This window comes from Dreissena polymorpha, chromosome 11, assembly GCF_020536995.1.
Source record: "Dreissena polymorpha isolate Duluth1 chromosome 11, UMN_Dpol_1.0, whole genome shotgun sequence".
NCBI lineage: Eukaryota > Metazoa > Mollusca > Bivalvia > Myida > Dreissenidae > Dreissena > Dreissena polymorpha.
Window position 1 is genome coordinate 54,542,111 of NC_068365.1, and position 17,380 is coordinate 54,559,490.

The 17,380-nt window shown below is 33.6% G+C and overlaps 1 protein-coding gene and 1 long non-coding RNA gene across 8 annotated transcripts in view; one reads left to right on the forward strand and one right to left on the reverse strand.

The window, feature by feature from the left end:
• The first annotated feature begins 1,251 nt into the window (after positions 1-1,251).
• Positions 1,252-17,183, forward strand: LOC127851775 (uncharacterized). Its single transcript, XR_008035938.1, has 3 exons — positions 1,252-1,613; positions 16,440-16,641; positions 16,923-17,183. It is a non-coding gene; the product is annotated as an uncharacterized LOC127851775 (long non-coding RNA).
• LOC127851769 (uncharacterized) overlaps positions 6,585-17,380 on the reverse strand; it is a 29,512-nt gene continuing 18,716 nt past the window's right edge. For 2 of the 7 annotated variants that reach the window (XM_052385642.1, XM_052385641.1), the window contains exons 14-16: positions 16,453-16,617; positions 13,943-14,125; positions 6,585-13,417 (exon numbers count right to left, since the gene is read on the reverse strand). In XM_052385642.1, the coding sequence (XP_052241602.1) occupies positions 13,062-13,417; positions 13,943-14,125; positions 16,453-16,617 (704 nt within the window). In that variant the 3' untranslated portion in view covers positions 6,585-13,061. The remainder of the gene's footprint in view (positions 13,418-13,942; positions 14,126-16,452; positions 16,618-17,380) is intronic. The other 5 variants (XR_008035935.1, XR_008035934.1, XR_008035933.1 and 2 more) reach the window with 5 other exon arrangements.

Sequence of the window (17,380 nt, forward strand, 5' to 3'; positions counted from 1 at the left end):
ACAGTACGCTTTCCCTCAAAACAAAAGAGCAGCTATGTTTTAATGTCCCTGATAAACAAGGGGATTAACGCTCGCCAATCGAGATAAGCCTCTAGGCAATGTTTTCTAATCGCCTTGTTCACACATCCCCCATTGTGATCATGAATGCTTCATCTATCGATGGTTGATGTCATGTATTTTGATAAGTGCAGCGAATGGAAGCAACTGCTACAGGAGTTCGTAGACTATGGTCTGATAATTGCCGACGCAAGTTTTTTTCCTTCTTTGAGAAGGCCCTAGACGTATTTTTCCCTTCTAAAAGTTTAATTGTTTTTTTTTGAAACCTTTTATTGGGAATTTTTAGGTCCCAATATATACTTTTTGCATTGAGAATAGGGCCCTGAATTTGAACCGGAACAAAACACTGACAAAGGTATTAAAACTGAGTATTTATAATTTTTGAAAGGAAATCACTGAAAAAGACTACGATGAGATAGTTAACATGTTTGTTTAAAAGAAAAACAGATTCATAAATTTGCCGAGCAACAGATAAGAATTTGGCAGAATTCAGTATTTAAAATAATTGAGTACCGAGAATTGAGTAATATCAACCTATTAATGGCTCATTGGTAAAAAAAATGAAAATTGAAACAACAAATCGATCTCATTATATAAGTTAACTTGATCCAGTGTAGAAAAATATTGTATAATTAAATTATCTATTTCCTTGAATTTGTTTGAAAACAGTAAAAATATGTTAAATTGATTATTTAAGACTTTCATTATTTCCCCCAAAAATTAGGCGTTTCGCGCAAGTTTTTTCCTAAAAAATGGCAAGGTCTTTCCCAAAAAATCAGATTTAAAAAAACCTGTGATGTTATTGATTTGTGAAAAAAATGGTGGAAGCAATACGAGAGTTGATGTGGATAATCGTCAGTTTAAACCTGTAAGTTTTGGAAATCTAAAGCTTTTAATATTGTTGTGAATTCACACCAATGTTTAAAGCTTAAGACTTCCGAAATGTGCTGATTTACTTGTTATATTCCATTAATTCATATCACAAAATACGTTTTTATAAGCATTAAAATTCACCTTGCAAAGTGCCAAATTAAAAAAAGTATATATATAGGGAGGGGGGACCCCCCCCCCCCCCAAACCCTCTCCGGTTGGGCCCCCCCCAGTAAACAAATCCTGGGTACGGCCCTGGTGTCAGACAGATTTGTTAGCGTCTCACATGAAATCAAACTTGTGTGTAAATGTCAATAACTGTGTTGGTCTGTGCACAACGACTTTTTATCGCCTTTAACACGGAGTGTATATTGACACTAGAGACACTGTAATCTAGAGTCCGTGCCTTTAATAAGGACACGAAACGGAAAGATAAATAGGCCTACCAACAGCTTTGGACGTTATGCTTTAAGCAAACAGTGCTTTCCATTTACTGGGCGGTGTCTTTTCATTCAGTAAAACGTTAAATTTACGCAGTCATTAACGTAGACCATACGCTCTGTGAAGTAGTTCTAGTACGATGTTGTTGACGAAGATAATATGGGACCCATTGACGCAGGCTCACGCAGCAATACTTATTGCCCACATGGACCGCTTATCGAAACATGGGCTCTCATGTTGTGCAGGTAAAGTCCAAATAATTATAGTCCAAATAATTAGACGTAATCTATAGATGTACATCGATCTCATATTTATAGGAGTATATCGACCTAATATTTATAGGAGTAGTACAGGTACGACTTGGTCCACGGTACATATTGCATTCGATAGCACTGTGGTAAAGCTTCAACTGTAACCCGTTCTTTGATGACTTGCCGAAGGCCTTCTGTAGGTCTCATTCGACAGCAAAAGTAACCATCTGCGCCTGTGACCTAGTTGGGTTATGGAGGTTTCGGTAAATGACAAGTTCGGTAAATTGATTTATAGAGTAAAAGCCGTGGAGGTTTCGGTAAATTGATTTTATAGAGGAGGTATACCTACAACGAGGTGTTAATGACACCTATTATCGGCTTACAATAACATTAGGGGCATTTAGTTGCAAACTGTGGATTAATTTTGATGTACATTAATTGAGTTGTTTGGCACTAATTAAATTATCTGTTTAAATGTACGATGTTTGCAAAGTGTTATTATTCATTATCCAGGCTTGCAACCTATTAATATTCTAATCGATGGAGGTAAATTATATATTAAGGTCATGATCGTTTTGTAATTTATATATGTTTTTAAACAATTAGTTGATAAAAACCTTAATTAAAGAGTATTAGTTAAAAAAATAATAATAATGTGGCTCTTACAAGAGGTGGCCTCCACAGGATGGCATAGACGCATCGACGCACGAGCGTGTTCAGCCAACCTTGGTCTTTACAAGTTGGCCAACCTTCTCAGAGAGGAATCTGAGACAGTTGATCTACATATACGGCTGGTGAGCCAGCACCTTCTCACGAAGATCAGACGGAAGAAGTATGTTACGATACACGGCAGACTACATCAAGCATGGGATGACTACGAAGAGGAGAAGCTGAAAACCACTGAACTTCTGAGGATCATCAGCCACATCAATGCCCTTGGACCATCCACAGCGGTCCACCACATGCTCGACGACGACGAGTCATGAACGATGAACGACTAATATGGTTGAAATGTAACATTAAATTGAACAGTGTCGTACATGTATCTCATTTGTATTCGAAAATCTGAATGATAATAATGTGTCTTATTAATATTGTAGTGCGTCAAAAATGTATCTAATTAATATGTGATTACTCCCTCATTTTTTTTTAAATGACATGAAATATTCAAATATATATATTGTATCCAAGGTTTAGTTGTTGCTTATTTATAATATATGGTAAAGAAAACGGATTACAAAGTAAATCAGTTATTATTTTTTTATTGATCATTGTTTAGGCAAAAAATGATATCAGTTATTTTGGCCGTAAAACCCATTGTTCCAGTACAGTAGCCAGGTGCCTGTGTATTAATTTGATAATATAATGATCATCACGGCAGCTTGCTATTACACAGTGTATTAATTCGGCTGACGTTGTGTTAGATGTCATTTTTATCAGTTTTCAATTATGTGTATCTCTTCGCTTAACTCAACGTTCAATGACACGCGCACTTAACATAATTATAAAACATAACGCGTATCATTATATTACTTTTTATTAATTAAGTACACGTATTAAATTTTATATATGGTTTTTTCTTGTGTTTTTCTCAACCAGAAAGAAATAATGAAACATATAAATAAATATAAAATTCAACATGAAATCATTTTTATTAAATCATAAGAAATATGATTTATGGCGGAATAATAGCATTAAACTTAATTGAAGAGCTTACATTGATTCCGCCATAAATCATTATTTCTTATTACTTTTATGTTACTATTATGTTATTTAAATAAAAGCACCAATTTAAAAAACAAACAACAGTATTGCGTTATTTAAATCGTAAAATTAACTAGAAATTTCCTAACAGAATTCGTTTTTCAGAGGTAGCTCATTCATTTCCCTTAATTCTTTACCTTAGGCATAGCATTAATTACTCAACTCAAAAGTAATCCACAGTTTGCAAATAAATGCCCCCAATGTTATTGTAAGCCGATAATAGGTGTCATTAACACCTCGTTGTAGGTATACTTCTTCTATAAAATCAATTTACCGAAACCTCCACGGCTTTTACTCTATAAATCAATTTACCGAACTTGTCATTTACCGAAACCTCCAGCACCCACCTAGTTTCTGGGACGCAAGGGACCCAGATTCGAACTCGGCCAAGATATTGGATCAACATTCTGCCCAAGATTGATCGAGATTGAGTCATAAATGACGTCTCTAGAGCTGTAACCTGACTATTCTAAGTTTTGACATTGTGAGACATTATGGAGATAAACATTGTAATCAACTGGTGCAATTGTAAAATATACTTTACTTTCAATGAGGGTGTTGACCAAATCAAAGACGGAAAGGGCAGTCACATGACGTTCCGGGGCATAAAAGCAATACAAATATGTGCATTTATCATCTGTTAACGCTTGGACATAACAATCTTTAATAATCACTATAATGCAAGTAATGACACGAAAACAATTCTTATTATATTTTTATTAAAAGATAAGATATTAAGTAGTTTAGTATGAGAATAGATATAACGTAACCATTTTTAAATAATTCATTTCATCTTCATTAAAGTCAGATGTTCGCTTGTATGCGAACATTTGTTTTAGACAGTAGACTAATATTTGTAAAACATGGCACCTGTGTCATCTATTTATATTTCAAGGATCAATTAGTTATATAGTGTTGAAGTTATGCTGTAGAGAATAATATATTGAAATAAAAGAAAGGGAGGTAATTAAAAAAGAAGACTATAAACAGTTATTGTTCTTGATCACTGTTTTTTTTCAAGTGAATCCCTTTTATAAAATTAGAGTTATGCTTCGGACAAACATTTACTTTGAAATTAAATAAAGGTAGATAATTAAAAAACTAAGGTAGATAGAGTTATGGTATTTGGTCACTGCACTTTTCCTAGTTGTTTAATTTTTATATTTGAAGTTTCAAGTTAATCCCTTCAGTAGATTTAGAATTAATCCCTTCAGTAGATTAAGAGTTATGCTCCAGACAAAACAGATACAAATTTTCTATGAAATTAAATAAAGGGAGATAATTCAAAAACTATGGCCAATATAGTTATGGTTCATGTTCACTGCACTTCTGTCTTCTCCTAGTTGCCATCTGTTTATATTTCTAGTTTCAAGTAAATCCCTTCAGTACGTTTATTATGCTCCAGACAAAAATTTACTTTAAAATTAAATAAAGGGAAATTTATCCAAAAACTAAGGTATGGTTCTTAGTCACTGCACTTCTCCTACTTGCCATCTGTTTATATTTCAAGTTTCAAGTAAAGGGTGATAATTCAAACACTAAGGTAGAAAGTGTTATGGTTCTTGGTCACTGCACTTCTCCTAGTTGCCATCTGTTTATATTCTAAGATGAAAGTAAATCCATTGAATAGATTTGGAGTTATGCTCTGGACAAAGTTTCGGACGGAAGGACGGATGGACAGACAGACGGACGGAGACTATAACTTTATCCCCTTCCAAAATTTCGGTGGGGATAAAAAGAAGCACTCATCAACAAACTGTTTTGTAATCATGTGTCTAAAATAAATATAATACAAAAAAAGAAACTGAAGTCAACACAAAGCGCCAATTGCTCACCTTAGAACCCATGTAAATAAACACATCAAGGCAGCTTTTGTGAAGTATAATAAATGTGTATTCTGATCTTGTTTTTTTATGTGGAACCATCTTTGAAATTGAATGCAGCTGAAATAAGATAAGAATCACTGGATAAAAATTGCATGCTGACTGGGCAAAAACATGTGAATATAAAGTGTTCATGAGTTTTCGCTATAGCCATACCAGGCAAACTTCCCCACCCAATTGCAGCCATATTTTTCAATTTACTGGAATCATTTAAGAACTCAGCCCATGTCATTAAAAAACAAATGTTCTGACCAAGTGTTATAAAGATTGACTTAAAATATGACTTCTAGAGTTTTCAATCCCCTAACCCTGATGGCCATATTTTCAGGAGGTACTTAACCATTTAACTTAACACAGGCAATTTATAAAAATAACACAAATCCTGTGTAAGGTTAATAGATTGGACAAAACTTGCGACTTAAAGAGTGTTCACTTGGATTCACTATTTCCATCTAAGGAAAACTTCCCCTCACAGTGGCCCTCATGTTTTTCAGCGGATCAAAATCTCGGTTGAGATATCATAAGAACAAATGTTCTGACCAAGTTTCATGAAGATAGGAAAAAAGTGACTTCTTGAGTGTTCTCAAGGTTCCATAAAAGGAAACCTGTACCACCTGCACCCTGGCGGCCATCTTTTTTTACTGACCATTACTAATTTTGAACTCAGTTTTGATACAAACAGAACAAACCAAGTTTCACAAAGGTTTCACATTAGCCATATACAGAAAACAGCCCTGCCTCCCCTGGTGGCGATATTTTTAAATGGACCAGAACCATTTTTTGAACTTGGTGAGATATTATAATAACAATGTTCTGACCCAGTAACTTTTAAGATTTTACAAATAAATGTGACTATATAGAGTATTCACTTAAGCCATATAAGGAAAAATGCCACGCCCTCAGCTAGCCATATTTTTCTAAAGGACCGAAACCATGTTCTCACTCTCTTGATATTTTATAAGAAAACACCTTTTTGTCCAATTTTCATGAACATTAGACAAATAATGTGACTTCTAGAGTGTTCACAGGCTTTTTCTTTGGTTTTACCTAGAGACCTAGTTTTTGACCTCATGAGCCCCAAACTCGGCCAATGTAAAATTGGGACAAATGATATGACCCAGTTTTATGAAGATTGGATACTTAATGTGGCCTCTAGAGTATTCACAAGATAAATATTTACAACACACCTGGCATGACAAAAAACGTACACAAGGCAATCACAAAAGCTCACCATTAGCATGTTGTGAACAGGTGAGCTAAAAGTAATTAAATATGTCCTAACAATCACCGACAATTAACAAATACAGACACACGTGTATAAAATATATTATGTTTTATTAGTAAAAGTATCACACCATTGTGGACGGAAAGAATACTAATTGCATAAATGTTATTGGAAACTTTGATTCAAAACATTATTGTTTCTCAGTCGTATGCTAAACTACCTATACTGAACTAAATGTAAGATTTAAACACATAAAATCTATTCATCATTAAAAAATTATTCTGCCGTGCCAAAACTTTGTTTTCGAGACCATTCAGAAATTTTACAAACAAATGTATCCTATTATGATGCCATTCTATTTAACAAACCAATAACTTGCCTAATTTTTTCACATTCAACATATATCATCTTATTGAGTAGTGGTCAGTACAACTTCTTACAATAGAGATTTTATTTTATATAGTAATATCACTGTCAGTGCTATATTCTAACGAGGCATATACACACTTAAGATATGATAAGTATTTGAAAACATATAAGACGATATAGCTGTCCAGAACATTCTGTGAAATGTTTTGCAAATAATAAGATAGTTTAATCAGATACATTCAATAACAATATTCCAGTTGATATACCAAATCATGAGGTAAAACTAAAATCACTAAAACAGAAAATCACTAATAATATTAAAGTACGAAGAATGAAATACAAACAAGAAACCGTCGGAGACGGGTGATGCTCCCCAAAGTTTTTTTCTTCACAATATTTCACTATATATTCAGATAAAAGGAAACGTCTGAGGGGCATAACTTTGGACAAAATAAACGATGGATGGTTTAGCAACTTAAATATTTCAAAGGGCCATAACTCTCTAAATAAATCATCTAACCAGAACCCACAAATAACATGCGCATCTCCTCAAGGTAGTTAAGCTTCCCATAAAGCTTCATTGAATTCCAGTCAGTAGTTGGGGAGAAATAGCCTGGACAAGAATTGCACTATATGTACAGTTAATGGAAAATTTCAAAGGGACATAACTATGTGAAAAATCATCTTACTAGAACCCACTGATAATATGCACATGTCCTCTTGGTAGTGAAGCTTCCCATAAAGTTTCATTGAATTTCGGTCATTAGTTGCTGAGAAATAGCCCGGACAAGAATTGCACTATATGTACAGTTAATGGAAAATGTCAAAGGGCCATTACTCTGTGAAAAATCATCCGACCAGAACCAGCTGATAATATGCACATCTCCTCTTGGTAGTGAAGCTTCCGATAAAGTTTAATTAAATTCCGGTCATTAATTGCTGAGAAATAGCCCGGACAAAAATTGTGCACGGACGGACACATGGACACACGCACGGACAGACGAAGCGGCGACTATATGCTCCCCCCAAAAATTTAGGGGGAGCATAAAAACAACAACATAATTGTTTAACTTGTTCATGAAATATAAGTTGTAATTATGATTACTTATGGTAACAATTAGAAGAGATGTAATTATTTAATTATCAAGTAAATAGATCTACCGGTATACACAATAATAAGCTAACAGAGCACAATTGGTGATATTGAATGTATTATACAGATACATTGATTAACCCTTTGCATGCTGGGAAATTTGTTGTCTGCTAAAATGTTGTCTGCTGAATTCCTAAAATTAGCATTTTCTACGATTTTTTTCAAAGAATACTATCAGAATAGCAAACAGTTTGGATCCTGATGAGACGCCACGTTCTGTGGCGTCTCATCTGGATCCAAACTGTTTGCAAAGGCCTTCAAAATTCAGTTCCAGCACTGAAAGAGTTAAAATTGCAAGACTCATTTTATTAATGTAGGCTATCAAACCTTGAACTTTCCCCTTTAATGATATTTTTGTAAAGAAAGTATCTTAAAAGCAAAAATCTAGTTTAGGCAGAAAGTGTCGTCCCTGATTAGTCTGTGCTGACTGCACAAGCTAATCTGTGACGACACTTTACATACATGCATTAAACCCCCTTTTGCACAGAGCAAGACTCAAATAATAATGTAACACATTTATCTACATGTACTTATGTAACAGGGTATTCACTCTGACACTAATCCTTTTAACAATACTAACCCAATCAAGACTGAGAGAAGTTCAGTGGGAGAGATACTTTGTGATGTATGAGTGAGTTTAATTACTAACAGTGCATGTTTTTATTGTGAGATGATTTCATGGTCATCTATATAATTGTAAATTTTAACTAAACATTTGGTCAGTTGTTTGTAAAACCTTGTAAGAGGTAGTTGGCTTTTTCCAATTGCCAATTTCTACAAGTCTTGAGGTCACTGGTGAGTGCATTATTCTATGTTTATATAATTGTATTTTCTTGAATTACATTGTATTGCATATTATTTTATATAATTGTATTTTCTTGAATTGTAATTGTATTGTATTGCATATTATTATGTATAACAATGAATAATTTAAATTGTTATTATAATTGTCATTTGTTAATTATAATATGATTCTTATTCATGTTTCAGGCCATCATTTACATCATTTATACTTTATATAGTATTAAAAGCTTGGAACGTAAAACCCAGGTTGCTTTATAAACTCAAACCCCGGCTACACTTACACTGCACATATGTGAATTATCCTATAATGTTGATACGATAAATATAATTTTCAATCGTAGATTACCATGCCAATAAATGCACAATCATAAAATACATTTTGTATTTCCTACCAATAAATCAATGAAATTGAGCACAATTATGCCACGAAAAAACTAATATTATAAGATCAATATAATACATAACTAACCCATTTATGCCTAGCGTCTAGAAAAATGGCATTGGCAAACAGCGTAGACCCTGATGAGATGACGCATGATGCGGCGTCTCATCAGGGTATGCGCTATTTGCTTAAAGGAATTTCTGTAGGAAATATTCTAAATATAGAAATAAATATACTAGACATCCCTAATTTTGGAAATAAATTGATCCAATTTAGAAGGATGGGAGAGTCCACTAGGCATAAATGGGTTAAAAAGACGCATTGATGAACTATTGATTCATCAATCAACAACTCTTACAACTCTTCTTTGACCATCAAAATCATTGAAAAACAGACTTAAAACATCAAACACTACATGAACAAAAGTTTGCACAGTTAGAGTGAATTTATGTTATTATCGAGTTGCAAGGAAATGAAATAGACATGATATCATATTAGAAATGATAAATATTAAGACCTATCAAATAAAATGTAAAACTTTATTTCTAAGCATAGGTACACCTGAGCTAAAAGAGGTTATATTGGTTAAATACTTACTAATTTTAAAACAGATCAATAACCTAAAAAAATAGCAAAACATGTTATATTTCCAAACTGGTGTTCTATAGATTGTCACTATGGATACTGAGCTATCCATACATTGGTTCCTATAGACAAACAGTTGTTCCCTATGCTAATTTTAAAACATTAAGACATTGTTTCCTATGTTTTATTGATAGCCTAGACATTGTTTCCTTTGTTTTATTGATAGCCTAGACATTGTTTCATATGTTTTATTGATAGCTTAGACATTACTTCATATTTTTTATTGATAGCATAGACATTGTTTCATATGTTTTATTGATAGCCTAGACATTGTTTCATGTTTTATTGATAGCCTAGACATTGTTTCCTATGTTTTATTGATAGCCTAGAAATTGTTTCCTATGTTTTATTAATGGCCTAGACATTGTTTCCTATGTTTTGTTGATAGCCTAGAAATTGTTTCCTATGTTTTATTGATCGACTATTTAAGTGGAAAGTGTCCAACCAAAAAAGTCTGTGCTCACTGCAAAGGCCAATATGTGACGATACTTTATATGCATGAGTTAAGTCCTGTTTTTCCAGAGTGCAGCTGATATACTTTCATATTGCTAAATAAACAAATCAGATTACACTAAGACGTCTACTGTCAACATCATATTGAGCAAAGTCTCCATAATATATACATTATCATAAACAATATTACTGACACAAAAATCAATTAAAGCCATATTGATTCAGCTTAACATATACACAGACTTAACATATAATTATGCAATTGTTTTCAATAGAAAAAAACAACAAAAAATTCCATAACTCAATTTATCGCATTTTGTCATCTGTAATTACACTATAATATACAAAGGAGTAAAAACATCATACACAAAATTTAATTTATTGATATGCATGTTAAAATTCAACAAAGAATAAATATCACTTAAACTACGGACATATATAATTAAAAAGTAGTTATTTAACAATGAGTTTCACTAACAAATTAATAAATTAGTTTATATATACAAAATATTGCTGATTAGGATAATACAGATGTATATAGTTGAAATAAAAGATATCACAAAAGCTGCATTACTTTCACTTCCCCTGCCTATAGGACCTGTACCAGACAGTAACAAACCAACCCAGGAGTTTCAGTGGCAAAATAACAATACATCTTTTGTAAAGTATTTTCAAAATAATTTCCACTGAAAATAATCAGTGAAACTAAAATGTTTCATCTGCCTACCGATATGCGCCAAACAAAGCAAGTTGCTCAAAACATAAATAGCCTCGTAAGCTAATAGAATGTAAACTTTAAACATTAATAAAAGCAACATAATTATAAGACATTCTAAATATATTTCTATATCTATTTTTTACAATCATGACATATTTGAAAGGTTTAACATTTTATGAACATAAATTACTTGCTTCAGAAGTCAAGGGTTGTTATCTGTATTGGCCATTACAAATTTTGAGCAACTGTGCTTCACGACATTCAAGTGACTAACTACATTAACTATTTATTTACTTACTAAAAATAACCTTTGATATGTTGATGATCTTTGGAACTTAATGTCTAGGTAAGATTGTCATTTAAATCTGTTATTGTATGCTAAGTGGCCTTTAAAATGGAGTAAAAGTTTGAGACATTACCAGAAATAATATCAAAGGACGTTTTTAGGCTTCCCCAAGATAGAATGCTTGACTATTTTGTAGTAGTTAAAGCATATATGTATTTATACCATATACCTTTATCTTCATTGTGCACGTAAACCTGATATTCAAGTACAAAAAGGGCATAATTCTGCTTAAACAAAAAAGTCTGTAGTCACAGTTTTAGGTCTTCAACAGTGACTGTTTATGAAAAACCCGAATACAAAGTTGTACTTTAACTTTTTGTATTTGATCGCATCCCTAGTTAAAAATTATTATTTATATATTCCTTATATGAACCATTAGGACCAGATTGTGTGTATCTTCCTCTCTTTACAGTTTAGCCTACAACACTGCTATCTTATGAACACTGTGTATAACAAAATAATGCACACTTTTGAACCTTGACATATAACACTGATATACATATGATTAACAGAATAATGCACACATTTGAACTTTGATGTTTTACAATATAACAGATTCCTTTGAGCCTAGATATATATTATTCAAAAGATCAAGGATCACTTTTTATAGTATGTGCAATTTGAAGTTCACCCCTAGCTAGATTCAGCCAGCGTCACGCATCAATGATAAATCAATACAAACAAATAAAATCAAAAACACACATTCTAATATCAAAACCTGCAAAATAACAATTTGAAATGAAAGTAATCCAAAATTGAAGATAATGTGAAAATAAAGTGATCCTTATCAAATATTGAGTAGTGTATATCCCTGGTACATGCATACACTTTGGGCCTTTAAATGTATCACTCTTTACAGTTTGAGACTTGATAAGTATCCCGTTATAAAATGTGCGCCTTGATAAGTATCCCTTTATAAAATGTGCGCCTTGATAAGTATCCCTTTATAAAATGTGAGCCTTGATAAGTATCCCTTTATAAAATGTGCGCCTTGATAAGTATCCCTTTATAAAATGTGCGCCTTGATAAGTATCCCTTTATAAAATGTGAGCCTTGATAAGTATCCCTTTATAAAATGTGCGCCTTGATAAGTATCACTTTATAAAATGTGTGCCTTGATAAGTATCCCTTTATAAAATGTGAGCCTTGATAAGTATCCCTTTATAAAATGAGCACCTTGATAAGTATCCCTTTATAAAATGTGCGCCTTGATAAGTATCACTTTATAAAATGTGAGCCTTGATAAGTATCACTTTATAAAATGTGTGCCTTTATAAGTATCCTTTTATAAAATGTGTGCCTTGATTAGTATCCCGTTATAAAATGTGTGCCTTGACAATTATCCCTTTATAAAATGTGCGCCTTGATAAGTATCCCTTTATAAAATGTGTGCCTTGATAAGTATCCCTTTATAAAATGTGTGCCTTGATAAGTTTTCCATTATAAAATGTGCGCCTTGATAAGTATCCCTTTATAAAATGTGTGCCTTGATAAGTATCCCTTTATAAAATGTGTGCCTTGATAAGTATCCCTTTATAAAATGTATGCCTTTATAAGTATCCCTTTATAAAATGTGCGCCTTGATTAGTATCCCTGGCATACACTGAGGATTACAAAATAATGCACACTGTTGAGCAAAACCATTTATTCAGAACAATGTATAGACCTTGACCTTTATCAAACATTCAAACCATCCAATATTACAAAATAACGCATGCCTTCGAACCTTGTCCTTTATCCTTGATATCCCTGAATCCTTTCACAGCTTTCTGAAAATTGTCCAGGCCTTTAGCTTTCATGACAACGTCCGACATTTTGGCGTTAGCTGGCCTTTCTAGGTTTTTAAGTCTGTCTTTTTCTACAATTTCTTCTGGTAAATATTTCATTAAGTCAGTTTTCTTGATGTTGAGCTCATCAATGTCCTTCCCAGCTGCTATAAGCTCCAGCTCTTTGGCGTGAACCTCTTTGGTTTCAGTTATAAGGGACTCCATGTAGGCATCTGTAAGTGGGTGTTCCGTGATTCTGATGGCAGAAAATTCAAACTGTACCCGTTTGACTGAAAATCAAAAGTAAAAAACGTATGCTTGGTGAAAAACAAACACTTTATTCCTCTGGTAATTATCATTTAACTTGCACAACCATTTGTATATCAACTAGTGTAAATTTAATATTTTAGCATGTAACAAAATATTACAGAACTTTTTAAGTTTTGTTATAATTTCAACATGTTTTTTTCATTAAAATAATTTTATCATATTTACTGCTCTCAAACATAATAAGTGATAAGAACATTTCTATACTTGGACTGAAATGTAACAATGTATGAATGTATGACCAATCATGTATTTTAATTATTTTACAAATAAAAGTAAGAAGACGAAATACGCCTTCAAAAGAACTCTCATTAATGAATAAAAAATCAACAAATACCTGAATATGAGAGAATGTGTCATCAACACATAATAAAATTTCATGCATATTCATTTTAACATACATAACAACTAAAATATTGTACATGTATATTAATAGCTAAAATATGATAAACAACTGGTTTACAAACACAGCAACATCAGACACATACCACCGGCAGCCAGCAGAACAATAGGGAACCATCCGCCCTCGGGCTCAAACACAACCCGGGTCAGCACTATGCTCCGATTGATGGTGAGGAAACAAATCACAAGCCGCTCCAGTTCGTTCACCTGACTTTCAGGAATCAACATTCCCCATCCAACAAGATCACCCACTTTCACAGATCCTGCCGCTAAAACAGAAAGTGCATAGTTAGGCTCATTGGGTCATTGTCGACCTGAAATGGCTTGAAATCACCCGGGGGTGACTAGAAGCTGATTCATGTCACTCTGGGGTGACTTCAAGCCAATTCATGTCACCCGGGGTGACAAGAATCGGCTTCATGTCACCCTAGGGCGACATGAATCAGCTTGAAGTCACCCTAGGGTGACAAGAATCGGCTTCTAGTCACCCCCGGATGACTTATGGGCCATTTCAGGTCGACAATGACCCAATGAGCCATAGTTAGTCTTTATCTAGGAGTAAACTGGTTTTATAATAAAAACAATACAACACACTCATGAAATAATACCTATATATCTGACAGAAACAATTTGATTGAGCAACAGATTATTATGCAAACTTAGAAATTAACATTGAAGAAAAAAGTGTTTTTCTGTTTCATACACTTTAGTAACTTATTTAAGAAAACAGTAGAACCACAATAATTCTTTAATTTAATAAATTTCTAATGGCCATGATTTTTTAAAACATTCTTCCGACTGGTTAATAAATACCTGGCTTAAGTCGTGCATTTCATTGATTTAAATAACACTTATGTAAAATTGACATTGTTGCTTATTTCACAAATAATGTTCATTTAAAGCTTGTTTTATTTTTAAAATGGAATGAGGAGTGCTCAGTGAAAAGGGGTTTTAATGCATGTGCGTAAATTGTCGTCACAGATTAACCTTTGCACTGAGCACAGGCTTTTGAGGTAAGACTTGTATGGAATATTTACTGCACAGGCTAATCAGGGACAGCACTTTCCGCTTTGATGATATTTTACCTGTAAAGAAAGTCTCTTCTTAGCAAATATCTACTTTAGGCAGAAAGTGTTGCACAGGCTAATCTGGGATGACACTTAACACATGCATTAAACCCCCTTGTCACAGAGCATGGCCCATATGTGTACACACTTAATTGCAATATGAAGCAAGGCATGTATCCATAAGGCACTGATGCCTCTTATTCCCACAATGATATCAAAACATTTACCAGCGTATGAAAGATGGGCTTTGGGCACCTCAAGAGCACTACATTGTGCGTCCGACTCTGCCCGAAAACAATCTCACATTCGCTCGTCAATGTTCAGATATTGTCGCGGGAAATTCACATGGAGTATATTTTCACAAAAAAATAAAAAAGAGCATTTTGTATCTCATTAAATCTATGTTACAATACTACATCTAGCATTGAAATTTCGGCTATTGCTATAAAGAACACTGATTTTTATGGGTTAACTTTATTTTACGAAATATTTCACGAAACAAAAGTCTGACCTTGACTTTTGAGTTAATGAGACCAGTGATACACCCGGCACTCAGTCTCCTTATGGCGGTCTTTGTGATAATTCTTTTTAAAATTGGATGACCAATGACAAAGATACAGTCCAGATAAGCCGTTTTGTGGCCAGTTTTAGTTGGGCAAAACTGTTTTACAGCCAAATTGACCATTTAATTCTAAGTGTGACCTTGCACTTTGACGAAGGGAGACGAGTGTTTTACGCCACATGTACCGGTAATCATTTGATGGCTTGCATTTGTGTGAAGTAATTTTAAAATACATCAATTTTATATATGGCAAAGTTATGGTTGAGACAGGAATTTTCAAACAGTTTCATGGCAAAATTTGACTTTTGTCCCCTACATGTGAACTTGACCTTTGAGATGGGTAGACAGATGTACCAAACAACACATTTTCAGTGATGGTTTGGTGATAATCAGATGAAAACTGGTTGAGTTAGAGGGACGTAATACTAAAACAAGATGTGTTTGTGAAACACTATCCCCCCCCTCGAAATATTTGACCTTTGATCTTGAAGGATGACCTTTCACCACTCAAAATGTGCAGCTCCATAAGATACACATGCATGCCAAATATCAAGTTGCAATTTTCAATATTACAAAAGTTATGGCAAATGTTACAGTTTGAGGCAAACAAACAAACCAACAAACAGACAGGGCAAAAACATTATGTCCATAAAAAAGCCATATTTTGATAAATTCAAGGGACATAACTGTGAAATGCCTGGTAGTATACGGTTTTTATTTAACTTGGCCTTCATTTTATGCTAATAACACATTCGGTGATAATTAGATGAAAACTGCATGAGTCAAAGTGCAGAAACCAAAAAGTGCTGACATACTGGCTGACAGTGCAGAAACAATGTGCCTCCCTTCGAGCGCATAAAGAATGAGAAAAAGCTTATCATGTTAAAAAAGATTTGAATATTTGAGAAATCTGGGCTTAGTGCCCTAAGAAAATACTCTGACAATTTGCTACAGGTATAAGACCAACCTTCGCCAACCGCCCAGAATCGTAGATGGTCAAGCCGAAAATGCGATCGGTCAGTGGGACTGGTCACGTCCATAGAGGATGCAGAACTTAATGCAATCATCGGTGGAGGCGGGTGGTTGTCAAACCCGTATTCATCGATAATTTTCACTTCAAAATGGCTGAAATCTGAAAGACAGGAATCCTACTCAGGTCTTTATAATAACTCTCTGCCAGAATTATTTTTACGCTTTTACTAATCTAGCAAGGCTTGTAATGACTTAATAATTATTTGCTGAAAAATACTTATTTTTCTTGAATCACACTGCAAAATGTCATAAGAGGACATATAAAATTCTAAGTAACAATAAAGGTTATGCAATTATTTAATATGATGGAGCATTTTATTTTTTGTCATAGTACAAAGTTCAATGGGAATAATCTGCATATTTATGCTCATTAGACATTAGATGAAAATAATTGTTTTGTTCCAGATTGACACGACGAGATTGGACGCAAACAACAGTCAGTTTACCGGCAGACTTAAATCCTTGTATGCTATGATAAATGGTAAATGTTACCAAAGCACTGCCTACTGTTGGAGAACAATATTTTGCTGAAATGTGAAACTACTCTTTGTATTGCTTCATTTATGCCATAAACACAGAGGATGATACAGACAAGAGAGCAATTACAACAGCATGATATAAGCTCCACTTGTTTTGCTAAAAGTCGAGAATAAACTAATATTCATACATTTATCCCTTTCTCACTTAGATGCGTATTTGTACGCATTTGTAGTCCCTGAGAAAGTTTAATTTAATTAAAGACCTTTCTTGCTATATTCAAATTTAAAAGGCTTCATTTCCAACCCTTAGATGCTGATGAACAGCAAACAGCATTAAACCTGAACAGGCTAAAGTTACTCGCAGGCTGTTCTGGTTTTATGCTG